The 22086-nt window shown below is 36.9% G+C and overlaps 1 protein-coding gene across 1 annotated transcript; it reads right to left on the reverse strand.

Moving 5' to 3' along the window:
* Positions 1-8990: 8990 nt before the first annotated feature.
* prmt1 (protein arginine methyltransferase 1) lies at positions 8991-19989 on the reverse strand. The gene is made up of 10 exons (XM_039774472.1): positions 19678-19989; positions 18640-18741; positions 18374-18529; positions 17918-17981; positions 14504-14646; positions 14331-14418; positions 12068-12183; positions 9764-9914; positions 9541-9662; positions 8991-9442 (listed from the first exon to the last, which is right to left on the reverse strand). The coding sequence occupies exons 1-10, from the start codon at positions 19825-19827 to the stop codon at positions 9359-9361; spliced, it is 1176 nt and encodes a 391-aa protein (XP_039630406.1). The 5' UTR covers positions 19828-19989; the 3' UTR covers positions 8991-9358.
* Between the last annotated feature and the right edge of the window lie 2097 nt (positions 19990-22086).

Raw genomic sequence — 22086 nt, forward strand, 5'->3', positions numbered from 1 at the left:
GAAAATTGTTGCCTTTTTAAGGTGTTTTAACAGGTAAATGTTAGATCTACATGGAAACGGCCCCACAGGTAAAGATGATAGACTTGAACTAATGGCTAGTAAGGGTTTAAAAAAGATCGCCAAATTATTTGAAATCAATCGTTACACTGTATCTTCAAGTGATGTAAATTTCAAATGACTGCTAATTTGTCCTATACTAGCCAGCCCAGCAAATTCAGCCCAACAGCTGACCATTTGATACTAAAAGAACTCTCCAGGAAACACAACATCTGTGGAATCTGCAGGTAATCCTTGCAAATGTTGGTGTCAAACATCTACAACCAGAAAGTAATTGCTCACGTGGCCTGCATGTGAGTATTGCCAGGAAAAGTCTTTGCTATTCAAACAGAACATTACAGCAAGGTGAGCACAGGCCTTCTGGAATAACGTGCTCTTGCCAGGTGAATCAAAGGTTGAGTGCTTTGGCCATAGTAACAGTAGACATGTTTGACGCAAACCAAAGATGGTATTTCAGAAGAACCTTATACCACCTGTGAAACAGGGTGGTGGAAATGTTATGATTTAGGGCTGCTTTGCTGCCTCAAGGCCTCAGAAGCTTGCAGTCATTGAGTCAAATATGAATTCTGTTTCATATCAGAGTGTGTTTGAGGAGAATGTGAGGCCTTCTGTCTGAAAGCTCAAGTGGAAATGGACCTTTCAACATGATAATGATCCATAGTACACTAGCAAATCCACCATGGAATGACTCAAAAAAGAAGAAGTTGTTGCTGATGGACTGCTCTAATCAAAACTCTGATTTGAATACTATACCACTTAAATGGCATGGGGGAACTTGAAACAGGAAGTACATGCCAAAAAAACAAAACACAAACAACTTGCAACAAAATGAATTTGCATGGAAGAGTATACAAAATCTTCATAGAGTTGATGTTAGTGACAGGTGGGCAGCAATGCAAAACACCTACAGAGAAGTCTGCTAAAGTACCAGCTTCTGAGGTCAAGGGTGTAATTGCTTTTTTTCCAAGCAGATCATTATATCTATCGTTATTTTCGTTGAATAAATGATTAAAAATGCAAATTTTCCTTGTGTTTTAATTCAAGTATATCACCTTTTCTGTAGAAACTGGTTGCCTGGTCAAATATGTGAGGTGTACTAACTTTTTCACAACAACAACAACGTTTACTTATATAGCACATATTCATACAAATGCTGTAGCTCAAAGTGAAGAAAGAAAAGTTAAGCAAAAAATAAAAATACAGAATATTAGGTAAATAAGATTAGGCAATACAAAGTAACAAAGAATAAGGTCCGATGGCCAGGGGGGCAGAAAAAACAAAAAAAAAAAAATCTGCAGGGGTTCTGAGGCCACGAGACCGCCCAGCCCCCAACTGGGCAGTCTACCTAACATTAAAGATCTCAATCAGACTTCTTGGTTTTCAAGGTTCATGTAGAAGAATTAAATAATAACGGTCATGTGGACAACTGGCCTTCAATCCATCAATGTAAAGACTGCACGGTGCTTTGATCGGAGGGTGGTGGCACAGATTGCCACCACAGAAAACCAGAAAAAGAACAGCAGAGAAAGTAGCGGTTAGTACGGATTGTGGAGTCATGATAAAAATGACAATTAAATACAGACTAGCGACTTTGAGCCCGATCGAATCGGGCTACAAATTCTACGTTTGTGAAATCCATACTTTCTCAGCAAAGAATTATTTGTTTTTTTTAAGTCCCTGAAATTATTTTTTTATCACGGCACTCATTTGTGCTTAAAATAGACCTTTTTGGCCGATGTAATGAAGAGATTCCTGTTTAAACGGGGCTGCGAGACGTGAACTCAGCTCTTCGGCACACCTCATTTGATTTTTTCCGGCAAACAAATTTTCAAAATAAACCGTATTTTACGACTAATCAGAGTGTACTCAGTTTGTCAATACAGTAGATGTCAGAAGGACGGATGCCAAAACCGAACAGCCCAAAGATAGAGTTTGACGTACCAAGGAAATGGCAATACGTTCTAAATTACTTTCGGTTCCGGAGCTATCGATGGGTTTAAGTCAGTCGACGATGTTAGTCCTGAAAAGTACGCCCCACCAAACCAATGTTCCAAAAACCAATCGAACTTACTGTTATCTGCTCCAACCAACACCAACTTACTATGCCTGGCCATCCAGCGGCGTCACTGAAGTATTCGAACATTCTTAGCCAATCATGCAATACTGCGTCTGCGACGTTATGTTGTAACTACAGGGGCAAAGTCCCATTGTATGGTTCTAACTTGTGCTGAGGTGAGGTATTGACGTGAACACCATACATACGGATAGCATCAAATTATATATAACGATACTGAATGTCGGGGTTTCACTAAAATGAAGCTATGAGAAAGCCATATTAAAATAATTAGTTTTTAGCAGTTTTTTTGTTTTTTTTTAAAAGTGCTCCGCTGTATTAGCCTGGCAAATTTCTATTGGTAAGCTGTTCCAGATTTTAGGTGCACAACAGCAGAAGGCTGCCTCACCTCTTCTTTTAATTTTAGCTCTTGGAATTATAAAATAGTTCGACACTCATTTGAAGATCTAAGGTTAAGGTTTGGAGTGTAAGGTGAAAGACATTCTGAAATTAGGATAGAGCGAGATTATTTAAGGCTTTATAAACCATAAGTAGTATTTTAAAGTCAATTCTAAATGGCACAGGTAACCAATGTAGTGACATCAGAACTGGAGAGGTGTGCTTCGATTTTCTTTTCCTAGTCAACATTTCTGCAGCTGCATTCTGCACTAGTTGCAATCAATTGATGTCTTTTTAGGGTATTCGTGATAAGAGTGCATTACAGTAATCTAGTCGACTAAAAACAAAACCATGAACTTATTTTTCAGCATCTTGCAAAGGTCTAAGGGATCTAACATTTTTATATTTCTTAAGCGAAAAAATGCTGTCCCGGTAATCTGATTAATATGTGATTTAATCATGAATGTAATACTTGAGGCTTGAATTTAAGACTTGAGAGAGCTAATGCCTCCTGTTGGATACAAAGATAAAATGTTGAAGAGACTTCAAACAATGCAAACAATCAATAATCAACAAAAGTGAAACAGCAACCCAAACCAGCTGCACCATGAAATGCCATCTTTGAGTTGGATTAGGCCATACTGTAGAGAGCTTAAGAAAGGCGAAGTTAAGAACACAGGATTTCCAGACCATCTGGATATTCCATTTGATGCTAAACAGAATAAGAGAAGCTTCAAAGGAGCTCCTTTTCATTTTTAGAAAAACAGAATTTCACAACATTATTCCACACATTCAATCTTCTTCTTATAACATCCACTTCTTTAGCACCTTATATTCTTCACCCACCAGCTAATTTTTTTCAAATAAATTTACAGTAAATTTTCACACTACTTTTAAATCTTATTCTACATTTACTTTCTCTTTTATCTTAAGCTATTGGCTGAGAAAAAAAATACTGTCCATATTTTACAGTGGCAAATGCTGTTGAGCCAACTCTTTCTCCATATGCCACGAACGAGGAGCTACCCTTCTACCATTTCCTTCTTTATTCTATAGAATGTGATTGAATGGTAAATAAGAACAAACAATAAAAGCCAGGAAAAACACAACAAACACTAAACTGATGTTTGTAAAAGGAGGGGCATGCAAGATATTTTCCATAGCTAACCACTCTATCTTGTTAATGGAAAAAGTTCAGCAATGCCAAGTAAAAAAACAAGAATGTTGGGGTTACACCCTGTCAAAAGAAGAAGGAAAGGGCTGCCATTAAGAGAGCTGATAACACAGAGCCACAGGAAACACACGTCTGTATTCCAAACACTTGAATCAGCAAATGTGACTAACGTCACTCAAACGACACCAGCAGAACCACCAATGAGGCTTCAAAGCACCAAACATCTCACTGCATGTATAAACAAAAATAAAGCATGTTAATATTAGTGTCCATTAGGAAATGCAATGATGCCATGCCAGAATATAGATGCAGCATTTAAACAAATGGTATACACAGCCCACAATGTGAATCCAAGCTTGACTTGCTGTGGTTTGGCCATAGGAGTCAAAATAATATAAAGACACCGTATTAGAGAGAGGCACTTCTCAAAGGCGTGGGACCAAGTACCTGCAGTGTAAACTTTAAGCTCCACTTACCTTGTGCAGCCGAGCTCCTGAGATGATACCTGCAATTTTAGCTTTTGAATTAATTAGTGTCTAGTCATTTGATCAGCTTCTTTTGCTCTCTCACCTGTGTTTTCCAGTTAATTTACATATTGGTCTAATACATGATAATTTTTGCGTTAATAAAAATGATTTCTGAACACTTTGAAATCACTTTACTTTTTTGTGTCCAGTTCCTCTTGACTCATCAGCATGAGAAACCCCCAAATATGATATACAGTACTGTTCAACTCATCTTGATGTTTACTAATGCTCGACATTGGGTTTTTGTGGGGTTGTCCCATAGTGTTGGCTAACTCATTTTGGGGCATTTTTTATGCAGGAAATTACACCCTTGTGATAAACCAACAGATGAGTTCAGCAAAATGATCAAAAGTAGTTGAGGTGGTGCATTCCACATCAACTGACCTCAGGGGTTCACCCTTAAGGAGATGGGGGTTCAAAAGTACTTTTTTTTTTTTTTTACAAAATTTAAAAAAGAAAAAAAAAAGTGAGATCAGTCAGCATGCACATCACACCCATCCTGCTTCCCTGTGCTTTAAACGGCATCACACAAGACAATGCCAGTGACGTTCTCCACTGCTTTGCTCCGGTTTGCCCACTAAGGTCTTCTGATTCTGTCAACCTTGTGCCCCACACTGACCTGCACTCTGGGGGTGACAGGGCCTTCACCTGTATAGCGCCCAGACTTTGGAATGACATCCCAAAATTAATTAGATCAGCTGACACCATTCATTCTTTTAAAAAACAACTTGAAACTCACCTGTTGAGGAAGGTTTTTACCTTAAACTAATTCTCTGCTCCCTCTTTCAGTTTACCTGTCTATCCAGATTGCTCAAAATAATTAGTGTCATTTTCTGCTATTCCAAAGTTGATGATTACAAACATAATTTTGATATATTTTTTTTTTTAAACCAGTGGTCTCAGCCCTCCAAGAAGGATAAAATGTGATATAATTCAAACAGAAGCATGTGCAGTATCATTTTAGGCTATATCAAAGTCATTGGTTACAAATATGGTATTTTTTGATCCAATTATTTCCATTCTAACAATAGCAGCAACCTTTTCTTTTAATCATAAAATTAGATATTGGCATTGGGACTTAACCAAAAAAACTTTCTCTATTTGAGGTAAAGTGCTTGAGATTTTTGGTTAGGTACAGTATTTGAAAGACATTCCAAATAGGGCAGATTTCAGATAAGCTCAGCAGGGGATAGGACTGGCCAAGCCAGTGTTTCCTGTTCCATCTGACTAACCTCATGCTTACAGAATACTATCACACTCAAGAAAAACAGTGTGTGTGTATATATATATATATATATATTAAATGCATTATTACATTCTAGATGACACACCCAACTCCTACCTTGCATGGCAAGATCAAGAGAGTTCTTACAGGCACTTCAAAGAAACATGCAAGAGGGTGGGAAGGGATTAAAGCAACTTCAAGTCATTCTAAAGTCAATCACATTGCCACCAAGCTAAATCTTCAAATGGAGAAAATTTCATACTATTAGCAATGTATTCAGGCTAAGCCATCTCATCAGTTACCCCAAAAGCAGACTGAAAGATGTTGCATGAAGCCTCCAAGAACCCAAAGGAAATCATCAAGGGGTTTACAAACAAATTTTGTCTCTGTAGGTTTTGCTCGGTGTCGGATTTAAAAGGATAAGTGCAAGCAATCGCTAGAGCTTGGGTGCTAAAATCTGACAGAAACATTTATGTTTTGTGCTACTTTCGTGCAAATAAGTATTTATGCAGTCATATAATTTAGCTGCCACCAAGATTAACAAAATTCTCCTTAAACCATGTTATTCTAGTCCTAGATATCCAGTTACCCTTACATGATAAACATTGTGGTACATCATGCTCTATGTATATCAACACTCCTTTACGGATGAGAGTCCTGGGCTCCCCTCTATGGCGAGCTTGCTGAAGGATCCCAACCTGAAGGTGGATCAAAGAAATGCTGGAAGGACTACTTGAAATGTTCTCTTAAGGCCTGCTCCATTCCACATATGCAGCGTGAGAAACTTGATCAGGACAGCCCGCTTTGGGGACTGCCAATAAAGGAATCCATCACTTTGAACAATGGACACATCAACAAGGAGCAATGGCAAGACATCATCAATGAAACCAACCTACTGAACCTCTGGGGGTGGAATTCCCTTGCCCATCATACCCTGGGTCTGCCTTTATCAAAGTGGCCTGCTCTCCCACCAGCACACACACAGGAGGAGTGATGGAGATGGACAGACTGATGGACAGTGTCGTTAAATCGGACAACCATGACTGTCCATTTACAAAATTTACATCAAATATTTAAAACACAAACTTCTGACTTCTACACATTATTGCCAGGCATCTCCATAGGTCACTATAGTATACTGTGAAGATAAAGGCCAAGACCTATGCAAAGATAATCAAATGCTTGAGTGGGCTTCTTGGGAGTGTTAAAATTGACACAAGTTCAGTATCAAAAATGTCCATATACCAGTAAAGAGCTGAAGCCCATCTACCTAAACTGAAGATTTTAGCATGCCACAAGGAAGAGAGAGCGCTTCATCCTGAATATTTTCAAAATCTTACACAAAGTAATCTGGTGCCTGGCAGATGATGCCCATGGTTCAATGACAATACTTACACTGATACCAGTGACCCATTATTTATCTTTTGATATTTAATGTATCACCCCATACCAATATTAATACTGTACACTAAATTCTAACATTCTGCAAAAACAGCATCTACAGCATCTAGTTTTACAATAAAGCAGACATGATTGGAATATTAGCCTTTATGTTAAAGTTAAGCAATCAAACTGAGAAAAGGGAATCTGAGAAGTTCTCGTGTGCAGTTAAACAAAAATGGCAAGAAGTGTTACTTTATTGAATTCAGACCCTTTTATTTAGTCCTTTAATTAAAATGGATGCCATTCGTGTTTTGACTGCAAGCTTGTTTTAAGTGCCCCAGCTTTTCAATTAGAAAAGATAAGAGAACTTGAATTGTTAGCTTTACGTCAAAATATCTTGCATATAGACTTGTAAAGCATGTGAGTTGTATCTCAAACTTATGAACATTTGAAGCTATTTTATAATATTTGTACAGTGTTTGTTGTTGTTTCTTACCACAACTTGTAACTTTTCTACAAGTACTGCATTAGGATTGTCTCATTATGGAACTCTAGACAGAACACTACAGAATTTTTCAAACTGCCATTTCACATTCTTACACTAAGCTTTTCAGAAAATGTGCAAGAGGGCCAGCCTTCCACTCTGATTTTAAAGAGAGAAAGGCTGATGTCTTTCACCAAGTGGTGCCACAGAAACCAGTTTTAGGTTAACTCTTTCACATGTAAGAGCCAGATGTCACATGATCTCTAAATAGAGGAAGGCCAGCAAGGTTTATACTTCATGCAACACTAAATGTGATTCTATATACATTGTGAAATTAACACACATGCACCTTGCATGCTATGCTTACCCGTCTACTTATCTTACACAAGGGCAAAGGTACTGGCACGTTTATATTAAAAACAAAAATCACCAGATACTCAACACTTTACACATTCTTATGCAAGCCTTTTTCATTTGCACTCTCTTGGCTTTGAACAGGTAAATGTGCCACATGCTTAAACTGGTTCAGTAGTTTTCAAACTGAAGTTAGAACAATCAGAATTTAAAGTCAAGCTTTTTTTATTTAACCATACACAAAATAGCCCGTTTTTTTTTTTTAATTGGAGGATACCATGATCCCAACATAAAAACAAAATTAACTTAACTGAAAATGTCAATTTATAAAGAAAAAGGGATAAAGTATTGATCTGCATATTGATTGCAAATGTTTTCCAAAACAATGTATCCGTGTCAATTCTTTCGGGGCTGGGGGTGTTGATATTCAGACATTTTAAAAGGAGGCAAGCTGTGAGTGTTGCCGTTTTGTCTTATTCCACAGCAACTTTTCAGCCTCAAGTGCATGGTGTCATCCAAGCATACACTTATCACCTCCAAGCAGTTTGAGACACTGCAATTCACACTTAGGTATCAACATTGATTAGACAATTACTGGGAGTTTGGCGATGTATGGAGTGCTTCGATTACTCCATCTTTAACTATACAGAAGCTTCCTTTGTTATTTCACAAGGCTACTTGCCTGCTGCCACGCTAACACTCGTGCTTCAGTGATGTAGTGAAACACTGTATGATTAGCCTTTAAAAATATCAAGTGATGACTCAATATGCATTACAGGCATACAAGGATAAAGATGTCTTAATTATGAACCAAAGTATCATTCCCCTCAAAAAAAAAAAAAAAAATTATAAATAAAAAGTGATTAACAGAATAAGCCTTACAAAGAAAACTGTGCCAAGAACCTGTGAAAATTACTTTTTTGGTTTTCACAAGCATACCTCAGAAACGAAGGCGGCAAGATTTAACTAAACGTTCTACTTTTAACAGAAAAGCAATTGATTTAAAATTTGTTTTCATGTTGGGAAATTAATACCCTTCCGTCAACTCCTTTATAAAGGGCAAAAAGGCAGGTTAGATATTTAAAATTGATAAAAAGCTTCACTTTAAAATTGACAAACATACATCATGACTGCAAAGAAATAAAAGCAAACAATTACGGATACCATTGTGCCTCCATTAAGATTTTAAATTTCACGCTGATAAAGGTCAAAACTGCTGCCTGAATGGTTAAGAGGAGAAAGGGGGAGGGAAAAAAAAACAAAAAACCCATAAACCCACCCATAAAAAAAAAAAAACCCATACCCACTATGGCAAAGCATGCAAACAAGCACAATTCTGAAATCCAGGAGAGGGGGTCACCTCTTCTTCCAAAGAAACTAGCTTTATTTCATTTCATTTTTTATATATAAAAGCAGCAAACACAAATAAAAGAGTCCTTTGTCAGTCAGGGAAGACTGTCCAAATATTTAACTTACAGTCCTTTGTTAATCACTTATTTCACAACATTTAAAGTACAAGTTTCCCACACAGAAAGATGAAATAGCAAAAATGGCAGGAACATAAGGGAATGGCACCTTAGGCAGGCAGTGCAATGACAAAAACATGTCCATTGCTCAGGATGTCATTTCTATGGAGAAACTGTGAACAAAGTGAACTATGTAATTTTGTACTACGTGGGGATTTGTCTTCAAGACATCTGCTCTAGCGCATCCGGTATTCCGAAGTCTTGCTCATCTCGCAGAGCTGACCCTTGAAATCAATGTCTACAACAAAGTCCAGATCCCGCTGCAAAGACACACACAAAGACATATCAGTACTGCTAGCTGAAAAAACACTATTCAGACATCCACTGAAAGAACCAGGTAATTAACTTCAGTGCTTACATTATTTTTTGCATTGGGTTTCATGCTGATGGTTCCAAAGATTTCCTCTCCAGTCTTTACAGTTAAATAGTCATCCAAGTAAAAGACTGTCTGTTTCCAATGAGTATAAGGAGATTCTGGGCCTAGGGAGCACACACACAGATTTGTAAATGCAAGCAGCCATACTTTGAGGATTAAGGATACCAGGAAACAAGACAGAGACCCACAATATTAGTACACTTACTAGTAGAGAATCCAGTCCTCTTGTGACATCTTGTGAACTCAATATTGAAGTATGTTACAAGTGCATGAATGTAATCATTTCTCTTTACTTGCAAGCAGAAGGGAGATGTAAAAGAAAGGTCCTCTGTCTTGACTGTGTATATATCAACCTCCTGTGAAGAAGAGAACTAGTTTAAGGCAACTACTTTAGAAATCTTAGCATACTGACAAAGAATTCTACATGTTAAGCGTCCGTTTACTTATACCTGTTTTTTCTTTTTTTGAAAATTTGCACAAAGGAAGAGCATTACTCACCAACTCATTTTACCAATGCAGGCTAAGCCTTGAATTTACAGCTAGTGCATGTATGAACAAAAGTAGCTCAGGCAACCCAGTAAAGTTGACAGGCTTTCCGTTATGCCAGGTTGTGAAATTCCTTGAAAGTACTCTAAATCTTGACCCAGCAAAATGCCCAAACAAATGTTGAGTGAAGGTGTCATGATGTCCTTATTTACAGTTTGCATGTCCATAAAAGTGAAAAAAATAAAAATAAAATAAATCTTTTGAGGCTCATGTGATGACAAATGTTTGGCAGAAGGTTGTGGCCTCAAGTTCACTTAACTTCATATCCAATCTGCTATTTTGTATTATACAAATCATGATTGTCATCTCTTAAAATTAGTCTAACTTACGTACAATATAAAACACTAAAAGACCGACCTATAAAGGAACTAGACACTCAAGCATGGATTAGGAACCTTTGCAATTGGTGGTTGCAAGCCTTTCAAGTTCCTTTGTGGATCTAACCTTTTTCAGGAAAATCAATTTGAAATGCAACTGCCTCATAGGGTTCTTAGAATGTGTGAACAAGTGACTAGTGTCACCATTTTCTTGGGATAAGGGATATTAACATTAATACATTAAACTGATCGAATGAATTCAATTTGCATTGGGAAATTAAATTCGCATGCACCACTGCAAAATTTCAGAGAAGCTTTTGACACTTGTTCATTTCCAGATGCTAGGAGAGAATTTGTGCCTTACATCATACACACTTAAATCAAGGATCAAAGCAGACTTCAATGCAAAAGAAACCTGCTAGATGCTGCACACTTCGCAGAAAACTTGACCCTTTCAGTCAGTTTCCAAACCACACAACACTGTGGAAGTAAAACAAAGCACACATACACAAAACAAGCCCTTCTCACAAAGTTGAAGTGCAGAAAATGCACTAGCAAGATTTAAAAAACAAAAGAATGAAATTCTCATAATTATTGCAGTTAACAGAAAAGAATTTCAGTGGCTGTCATCTTGAGCCAAGATACAATATTTACCATATCCCAAATCGGCCAAATATAGGAAATCACTTCAGCAAGAGCAGAAGCCAAAAAGGTCCAGCTAGCCATTGCCAATACGCTTATAAACCACATTTGGAACACACTAACCTGTGTCTACATAACGGACATGAAATCTGTAGCAAGACAAAATAAACCTTCAGCTAGATATACAACTGACTGCTGCTTGTATTCATAACTTGCAAAGCTACTGTCACTACAATCACACTCATCCCACGAACCAGTCCAAAGTAGCATACTCTCTCCCACAATAACTCACTGATGGGCTGTCTGAATATACCTGAAACACTGTTACTATTACTGAGGCTGCTGTCACCTGCTAGCTTGAGGAGTTAACAGGATGCCCACGAGATGGTCTCACAAGCATGCTGATAGGCTTCCATTTATGACTATACATATGCAATTCTTAAAAATACCCTGGCTGTTACAGGTTAATTTTAAAGCAAATCTTAATACATACTATAAAATCCTTTTCCGAGAACTACTTTTTTTCCCCCTAAATTAAGCAAGCTGTCTAATTGTCTAGAGATCATACCAGGTACAAACATTTTCCCCTCAGCCAGAAGTCTGTCATACAATAAAGACCAAACTACCGCCAGACCATAGGGGTGAAGAATGATTAAAGTTAAGCAGTCATTACCAGTTTAAAATACTTGGATATTGTGATAGACTACAAATATTGTATTGTATTTCTGAATTTGTAAATATTATAAACCTTTTCTTCTGAAAATATATTTCAGTCTGCTGCACCTGCGCTGTAAGACGAGCTAAATATCAAAGCCCTACTCCATTACTCTCAAATTAAGATCCAACATTATGCCCAACAGAAAATCTCAGAAACAAGAGATAAAAATCTAAAATTTATATGTATGTTTGGTTTGCAATCACTCAACTGCAATGTGAATTGTGAACCCACTCATCTTACAGCTTTCTCCATTTTATGATATACTGCTAATTAATCAAAAGCTTACCTTAATGAGGCAGGAGCTAGTAACAAGCTGCTTTGGATCAACAACGTCAACCAAAGGCTCCTTAATGGCTACATCCTTAATGCAGGACATATCAAAACCATACACATTCTCCCACCCTGCAAAAAAAATTACAATTGAGCACAAGCATTAAAACATTGAAAGATCAAAAGGAACAGTACTTGACTGTACTACACTGTATACAAATGGGAGTCTGTACCAACTGCAGTCTTTTAAAGAAACCGTCAACAGGAAAACTGCATATTGTTGCCAGACATTGTCTATTTCTCCATCTAGTACACAACACTAGATAGACCTTTAAGCCATAAATGGAAACATAAGCTGCCATTTCAACTATAGAAGTCTTCACACTTCACTGGCAATATCCAGCTGCAAATTACCAAACGAGGGGACAAGCATCTGGGAAAAGATATTGGTACAATTTACCTACCCATCAAAACTTTTAAGTACTTTGACCTTCCATCCAAGGAGCCATTTCAATTTAATTTTACCCAAACAGCACAATCACAAGAATAGAATCCCCAAAACTAAAATGAGGGAAAAAAGCCACAGTAAGATTGGCTGTTGGCTACAGCACCACATCAACACAATGCTTGCGTTTATGCAGGAAAAGTTCAGTGCACAAGTGCAAGAACCGAAAAGCACAGTATTTACTTGAATGAGGTAGGTACTTTTAATAAAAAGCCTTTAATGGGATTCCTGTATTGTGAAATGTCAATGGCATTTGTATCGAATACAAAAATTCCAGTATCATGACATTCCTAGTGTGAACATAGCCTTAAATTGGTAGCTTCTGTGCCTTGACCAAGATTAGCCAGCTGCCCACAGTCAGGTAATCTCTCTTCAGTTAATGCAAACTGAAACCATCACTACATAGGAATGATAGTATATGTTTAAAGCATAATGTCCCTGAAACGAGATGAAAAATATGTTGTTCCTTTTGTTTAAATATACCTTATGCTTGCACTGGCAAGGGCCAGGGTGTACACTTTGTCCACGTGTTACTTAATGCACACTTAGTACTTTTCTGCATTCTGCTGGAATAATGACAGCAGACCACTAGTGCTTCACCATACCAGCTTTAAATCAGAGACCATGCAAATGGACTACATTGTCTTGTATCCAAACTTTGTCAATTAAGTTAAACATCTGTGGGGATATTCCAATTTACAAAAATAAGTTTAAATAGTTTCATCTGGTTTATCAGTGTATTAACCTTTTAGCTATGCAAATTGGTAAAGTTGTCATAGTATCACCCAGAAGGTGAGGTGGGGAATATTTTAACCACTTAAGAGTTTGTTACAGAACCCTGTAAATATTCTGGGAAGAGGGGCTTCAACTTGAGAACAAAACAATGCACACTGTTCTAGAGCAAGTTCCCCCTCTATTTGCATGTACTAAATCTTTATTTTATGCTTCACTTATCAAATTTCAAATGCTTGTGTGCCAACTCTGATCAGCAATGTAGCATCAAGATGTACTTTTAAAATGTTCACACAATTTAGATTTACAGGCCAAAAAACACCACACATCTGCCATAAGCAATAATAAAATTGCTGAAAACTACAAAGAGTCAGTTTATAGGCTATATTTAAAAAAAAAAAAAAAAGTAATCATTGGAAGCAATATACAACTCGAGTGGCGATTGCCATTCCAGTGTGCTTACAAGTACAGACTTCTTAGGTTACTGTTTAAAGCCTAAGCTACTAGTCTACAAAATATATACCTAACATTATAATTTAAACACAGACCATGGTGGAAGTTCAATGCACATTAAAAAAAAAAAAAAAAATCCACTACTGACAGCACTGGGAAGAAGACAAAAGTGTTCTGTTTATTTTACTATAGATTTTAAAAACCAAGTTTCAGTAGAAAATATTTAAAATCGTGGTAAAAGGCACATTCATGCAATAAAATGACAAGAGTAACCGGCCCACAATATACCTGATGCTCCTTCAGAAGTAATACAGTTCACATCACTTGAACCACAATGTAAATTTTTGTACCATTGAATAAGTCTTACCGGAGTGGGCAATGAATGTCACCTTTAAAAATATACTTTTGTTTAAAGAGATTTAACCTACCATCACATGTTCAAGACAAAAGAAAAATGTGATGGCTACATGCCCACCCACCAAATTTAAGGTATAATACATACGCATAATATATTTACACATCTGAAAATTTAGATGAGCTTAAATACAGTTTTAGGGCAGGATGGTAAGAGACAACCTAAAAAACTCACAGTGGATTTTATAGTCCTTGTATTGACGATCTTCAATCGCTGTAACATACAGAGTTGCTCTGTCCGGGAAGATCAAGCCATCAGGTTTCTGAAAATTTAAATAATTTTTTTTTTTTTTTTTAAAATAATGTAATCAGTTATTTCTAAAGGCTCTAGGACTAAACTGCACTTACCAGCCACTTGTCCCTTGCATAAATGACAGTATTAAGCATGGATTCATAGAACAAACAATAACCCATCCATTCTGAGATGATGATGTCCACTCCATCTACAGGCAATTCCACTTCTTCCACTTTGCCTTTAATGATGGTCACAACTGCAACACACAAGAAAAAAGCTTTAATGTCGGGTCTATCCAGTCAACTTCAAGCAGTTCCAAGCCTCCCTGAGAAAAGTATTTTTGAGCCTTAGACACGTGAGAAAAAATGAAGACACTTTAGAACTGCACATAAAACCCACATGAATATATGCAAATTTTAATATGAATACTTGAACCAACATTTGACTAATTTTAAAAGCCCCACATTTTATATCCTGGCAAACCATGTTTTTCAGGGTTAATGGGGTGCACTTTGGTTTAAAAAAAAAAAATCAATAGTTATCTATAGTTATTTTTTGGGGTGGATGGGGGTGTTAGAACCTATACCTGGACAGCCTCTCCTAGTAGTTATGAAATTCACAGATATTGCATTTTACCATGCCTGTATACTTACAAAACGCACACAATATATAACTATTGGAAACCAAACTATAGAACAAAATTACAAGGTATACATACTGTATGTTTATGGACATAGTGATAAGTATTTTAAGGTGCTGACCACAGATAAGTTATATAGTGCTAAACAGTAAAATACAGAAACATCAAATCATAAAATTTACCCAAATGCCCTTCTAAACAAATACAAATTGAAAATCATAGTGATTGTTACAAGCTGATGACTTAAGTTTGATATTTGTCAAGTCAATTCTTCACAATCACAGTATGCATTACATCTGCCCAATTAAAAATTGTGCTCTAAAGTAAGCAGCACTTTTCGGAAAAAAAAAAATATATATATATATCTCTCTCTCTCTCCATCTATCAACATAGCCCTTTGTAAGCCGTTAAAACAGCCAAGGGTAACCGATACATGGATCTAAACATAAAACAGTAATGCTCCAAATTGACTGGCTGCGGATCAAAATCTGCCAATTTTCACTTCAAAAGACTTAAAATCGGTAAAAAATGGCCAATTATTTTTTCAACATCTGCTTCTCTAAGCTTTACAGTAATGTATGCGAGGTGCTCCTTTATGCAAGATCATAACAGCTAGCTTTTTTTGCTGTGCAACTTCCTTAAAGAGCAACAAGGCAGACTTTACCAAAGACCATATTAGCCTTTGCATTAATGAAAATAAACTGAGAAAAGGAAAATCAGATGTCGTCCTGTGGAATTCAAACAGCCAGCAAGAAAAAGCTACTTTAGCAAAGAAAATATTTTGTCCTTTAAAACAAAAACTGCTCGTCTTGTGAACAATGAACAAGCACATGTTTAGTACAGCAGTTCACATTTTCAATTACAAAAAGAAAGTTTAAATTGCTGAATGGAAAATAGACTAATTAGTGGTTTATTTTACTTGTAAACCAAATTAGTTTTGTATCACCTTGATAGACATCTTATGAACAGTTGATAGATTTGTACTATGAGTATTAAACAGTACATGTTTGGGTAACAAACAAGTACTCCATTATAATCCTCAAGAATTTGAATGCCTAGCTGGTACACAAGAAAACCTATATATAGCAAGTGTATACTTTAATAGCATAAAAGTTGTAGAGCATGTTTAACTGCCAATATCAATTAATTGAATCAATGTGAGATTTATATTGTTATACAAATGTTGAAAACTTTATTTAAATGTGCTTTGTTTCAAATAAGTACAAGAGAAATTAAACAATGACAGTTTGCAAGTATGATAAACATTTGTCATATTGGGTTGCATTGTATGATGGAACTGGAAAACCAGAAAAATTCTAATCTTAAAACTGTACAATACCAGAATTTCCAGTACCAGAAGTAAAAGCCTTTCATCCCAATCCCTTCCAAACACTCCTCCACTCCCAAACGTTGTTGGTGTAGATGTGGAAAAACCATCTATTTTATAGAGTTTACAAAATGAAACCACAGGCTATGAGAGTTCATTAAAGACCCACTACACTGGAACATGATCAAGACTTTAATGCAATAAAAGGGAAGCAGCTAGTAGTGAGGCCTGATGCCCCAGGGAGGTACAAAATTGTGCAGTGCGCCAGGGAGGTTGGAAGACAAGAGGGATTTTTAGAGTTGCTTGCTTTGGAACCGTTTTGGTATGCTTACTGAGCTCTGAAAACTGGTATTGATGCCGAATTCGAAATTTTAACACCAATCCAACAATTATGCAATATATATTATGGATAAATACTGCACATTTAGGATATTTTAAGGTCACTAAACAATTAGAACAAATTCATTGTAAAAAAAAAAACCCACAACAGGTAGCACCAGTGGTGTATAGTTTAATTGTAAAAATAACAAAGTTAAACACTTTTATAGAACATAAGACTTCTACATGTATGATTATGCAGGAACTTAGTATACAACCACTCACCCACATCCTTTTGGCCAATTAAGGAACACAATCCGATTAGTATTGGCCGTAAAAACCCTGACTGGAATACTACAAAATGGCCATTATGCGTTATGCATTTCCTTGTGATAAAACTAGATTTTTTTTTAGAGGTAAGAATACATTTTCTATTTTCTTGTCTGCTTACAGCCACCATCATGGGTGGAATTTTGACAACCCCAACTCACAGTGCCAAGTTATACTCTGCTTATAATCCCTTTTGCTTCTACAATACTATTAACCCCATTATGTTGTGATGGGTCCTGTAATAAAATTTGTGCCAATATATTATTTCTTCCTAAACGGTGCTTACTTTTCATTATCCATCTTGGAGGTTCTATCAGCCACCCACCACATTACAGATTGCCAGTACAATGTGTGTGTTTGGTAGAAAAATGCCAACTGAGACTGTACTGTGTAACCACTGGACCCTGGGTGACAAGACTGAGGCATGAGTGCACATTGCTGCGTAATGGAAGCAGCTGCTGAAATAAGTTTCTGTATAATGAAAAAACATGATCGTTTAACTAAAAAAAAAAAAAAGGTCCCATTTTTGTTGAGTTGTCGACAAACCAGAGATAGTAATTCACATCTAGACATCATTCATTGTCAATTAATAGCATTTGACCTTTCAAGGTGAACACACAACCCTTGCCCTGAAAGATTCCACACAATAAGACTGGGCATAGTCTCCATTTTTGACTTGAAAAAAATTAGACATTCAATAGTTAAGACTTCTTTTCAGGTTTGGACCATTGTATCCATTAGCCCCATTGCAAGCTACAACAACCCTTCAAATCACAACTGCATGTGGAAAATACCATGACTGTGAAGAAATAACCCTTTAACCATTAAACTAAAAGTCACATTACAAAATAAAATATAAAACATTAGTACTGTATGTTAGGTTTACTAAAAACATTTGAGCACAGAACTCACCATGGTCAAGTTTATTGGCCTTGACAATTTTTACTGCATAATCTGAAATGCTGGAGCACTCTATCTATATATATATAAAAAAAAAAAAAAAAATTAAAAACACAAAGCTAGCAAAAAAATGTGCCAACTACATAAGAGAAACTAGGGCATAACTAACCAAGCGAAAACCAAAACATACAACCCTAACTTCACAGTGAGTAGTTAGTTAAGCACTAAGCATGTTTAACTATAGTTCCTGAACACCCTAAAAGTACATACTTGTGTTATGTCAGGCCAAAACATTTCATTGCTACATTTATCAACAGCAAATATAGACAAACACCTTTATTAAACTTAACACGGTTTAAGTATAGAATTGGACTACAAGAACATAGCATTTCACAGAAGTGACACTTTTTTATATATAAAAAGGTAAAAGTTTAATCTCTATGCTTACCTTTAAATGAAATAACTTACCCCAATAACCTTTTTAGCACCAGCTTTAGCAGCAAACATACACAAAATCCCGGTACCACTGCCCACATCCAAAACCACCTTATCTTTAAAAAGATGTTTGTTGTGAAACATGGAATTTCGGTATGTGAGAGTGCGCACTTCGTCCTTTAACATTTCCTATGGAATTCATGAGAAATGGAATTAATGGATTGCCCGGTAGGAGACAACTGTGACATGCACTTAGCATTTAAAGGCACACAAAAAATTTAGAAAGAATATCAACATACCTCATGAATACCAAAATGGGCATAGGAATCAAAATAATAATCTTTTGAGGTCATATCCTCTGCTGCTGGCTTCTCAGATGCCTCCGCCTGTCCACTGGACACCTGTAAAGGGAAAAAAACAGCTAAGTGGGCGCAAATGTAAAATGGAGCCATGTAAACTACTACTAATGGTAGATGTAAACTACCACAATAAACAAAAGTGCTAATATCTTCATTATAGTTTACATTTAGATAACGTGCAAATAATTGTATTTTAAATAAATCAAACAATTGTACTTTTTGTGGTCATCCATTAAAGAAACTTAAAGTCTGTAAGATTGTGTAGAACTATGCATATAAACTTTTAAGCCATCTGCTTCACGGAAAGGTGATCCCTAAATATTAAGAGTAACAGTATTAAAAGAACCGAGAGTCGGCGGCAATGCATTCCGGTAGAGGCCACATGACTCACGAGTCCAGGTTTGGGCCTTTAACACGAATGTCCAAAGAAAGGAAAAAAAAAAAAAATGGGCAAAAAAAATACATTAGCTATACATTGTACTCAGATTAAGAAGTAAAACACTTAATGAAAAGTAGCTGCATGCGGCGACAAGCCTCGAGTCACTCTTACATTTGGCGGCGCCAGCAACGTGCTCACAGCTGCGTGGCGCACTTACAACACTTGACAAAGAAATCTCCAGCATTACTAGCAAACTGGAATTTCAAAATAAATTAATGGGTAAAACCTTGTTATCAGCCTTTATACGATGCAAAAAATATTTTGTCTTTTGACGGCCCACAGAAAATAAACCCCCCACCCCACTTTGAGGCCTAAAGGATTAAAATGGCTTGGTTTGAAACAAAGCTGATACGGACACAACCACGCTTGAATGAATGACTTAAACCACATTTCATAGGCTGAGTACAAAGAATAGATCAGCATTTTATACCACAAAGCCATATTTTGAAAACAAACTTATATCAAACTAATGACGAATAAAATTATAATACAAGTGCTTTTCGACTGTTAAAGCATATTCGAAAAGCATACGCTCTTACCTCCATGCTGCTACACTCCGCCATTTCGAGATCTGCCAGTGCCTCAGTTCTGGCGGCACTACACGCGTCAGTCAAGCAAACGCTTAACCACACCCCTGAGTAAATTCTTGCGCGTTTGATAGGATGAATAGGCACGAAAGCAACGCCCATAAACTAAGGCGGGGTTAAAAATTAAACAGTGCGCAGCGAATAGAGCATAGTAATTGGACATGTGAAATGCCTGTTTATAGCAATAGGCACGAATGTGGAAGGTATGATGATGAACTGTTTAGCAAAAACGTTGGCTGGACTCCCGAGGTCAACCCACAGAGCACGTTTGTGAGACTGGGGTTTAGCTGCATAAGTCACGTTTGAATAAACCTCGTTATATACTCGTTAGTCACACAATCGGATCCTTAAACTCAAAGTGTTTCTCGTTAACAAAGATAAAATGATCTCGTGAATATTTAAACAGCCCCGCGAAACGATATTTGGGAACATCTACCAGTACTCAAAACGTACATCAGCTACAAATATGAAGCTGATGGTATGCACGGTGTATTGAGGGGTAGCTGTGAAAAGTGTATAATTTGATTATTGTAATATAGAAGAGTATGTGAGGCAGGAAGGTATTTTCAGCAACTGAACCAGATGTAGAACTGTACTTTATAATAACAAAAAATATAATGCGTCCTGTAGTAAGAATTGTAAACGAAACTGCGTGGCATTCTATGGCAGACAAATGCCAGAGAATAGATAGATGGAACTTTACATGTCCCCATGAGGAAATTTGGCTTTTTACAGAAACTCTTTATATAAATATGCACACTCGCATTGTTCTAAACACGCACCAGAATGACGATAAAGCAAAAAAAAATTAAAAAGAAAAAGTTCCTACTCGGCTAGCACAGTCACCGTGAAGCATTATGCAGGCGTATTGCTGTTGGTATAAAGGAGCATTAGTAGCATTTCTTGACATACTTCAGCTGAACAGTATTGTTCATAATGACACTTAGTTTTGTTTTAGTCCCTGCCTTCGCTACTGCCTCCGGAGGGACCAGAGTGTGTCCTATAACTGAGATTGCCCTTTTAATTACCTTGTCGATTGATGGGCCTCTCTTGAAGTGGTGTGCAGGGCTGGTAACATCACTTCAACAGAGAAAAATTTGTTGTTCTGAAATTGTGCCCTTTAATCATAAATACATGTTAATTGCATTATTAAAAAAGTTAAATTTCAATTGCCCACTTTGATGACAAAAGCGCTAAACTCCCAAATACCATAATTTAAACACTTAAATCAACTATGTATTCTGTGGAAATTTAATACGCACTTGGCAGCATGTAAAAATTATATACAAGAACATACTTGGTTTTGTGAGGCAGCTCAGAATGTCTCTCTTATTGAGGGCTGAAATAAACATTAAGCAAAATAAGTACAGTCATATGAAAAAGTTTGGGAACCCCTCTCAGCCTGTATAATAATTTACTTTCAACAAAAAAGATAACAGTGGTATGTCTTTCATTTCCTAGGAACATCTGAGTACTGGGGTGTTTTCCAAACAAAGATTTTTAGTGAAGCAGTATTTAGTTGTATGAAATTAAATCAAATGTGAAAAACTGGCGGTGCAAAAATTTGGGCACCCTTGTAATTTTGCTTATTTGAATGCATGTAACTGCTCAATACTGATTAACTGCAACACCAAATTAGTTGAATTAGCTCATTAAGCCTTGAACTTCATAGACAGGTGTGTCCAGTCATGAGAAAAGGTATTTAAGGTGGTCAATTGCAAGTTGTGTTTCCTTTTGACTCTCCTCTGAAGAGTAACAGCATGGGATCCTCAAAAGCAACTCTCAAAAGATCTGAAAACAAAGATTGTTTAGTATCATGGTTTAGGGGAAGGCTTCAAAAAACTATCTTAGAGGTTTACCTGTCAGTTTCAACTGTAAGGAATGTAATCAGGAAATGGAAAGCCAAAGGCGCAGTTGCTGTTAATCCAGGTCTAGCAGGCCAAGAAAAATACAGGAGCGGCATATGGGCAGGATTGTGAGAATGGTTACAGACAACCCACAGATCACCTTCAAAGACCTGCAAGACCATGTGGCTGCAGATGGTGTATCTGTACATCGTTCTACCATTCAGCACAATTTGCACAAAGAACACCTGTATTGCAGGGTGAAAGAAGCCCTTTCTGCACTCACGCCACAAACAGTCGCTTGTTTTATGCAAATGCTCATTTAGACAAGCCAGATTAATTTTGGAATGATGTGCTTTGGACCGATGAGAGAAAAATTGAGTTATTTGGTCATAACAAAGAGATTTGAATGGCGGAAGAACAATGCCGCATTCCAAGAAAAACACCTGCTACCTACTGTCAAATTTGGTGGAGGCTCCATCATGCTGTGGGGCTATGTGGCTAGTTTAGGGACTGG

This window comes from Polypterus senegalus, chromosome 13 (genome assembly GCF_016835505.1).
Source record: "Polypterus senegalus isolate Bchr_013 chromosome 13, ASM1683550v1, whole genome shotgun sequence".
Taxonomy (NCBI): domain Eukaryota; kingdom Metazoa; phylum Chordata; class Cladistia; order Polypteriformes; family Polypteridae; genus Polypterus; species Polypterus senegalus.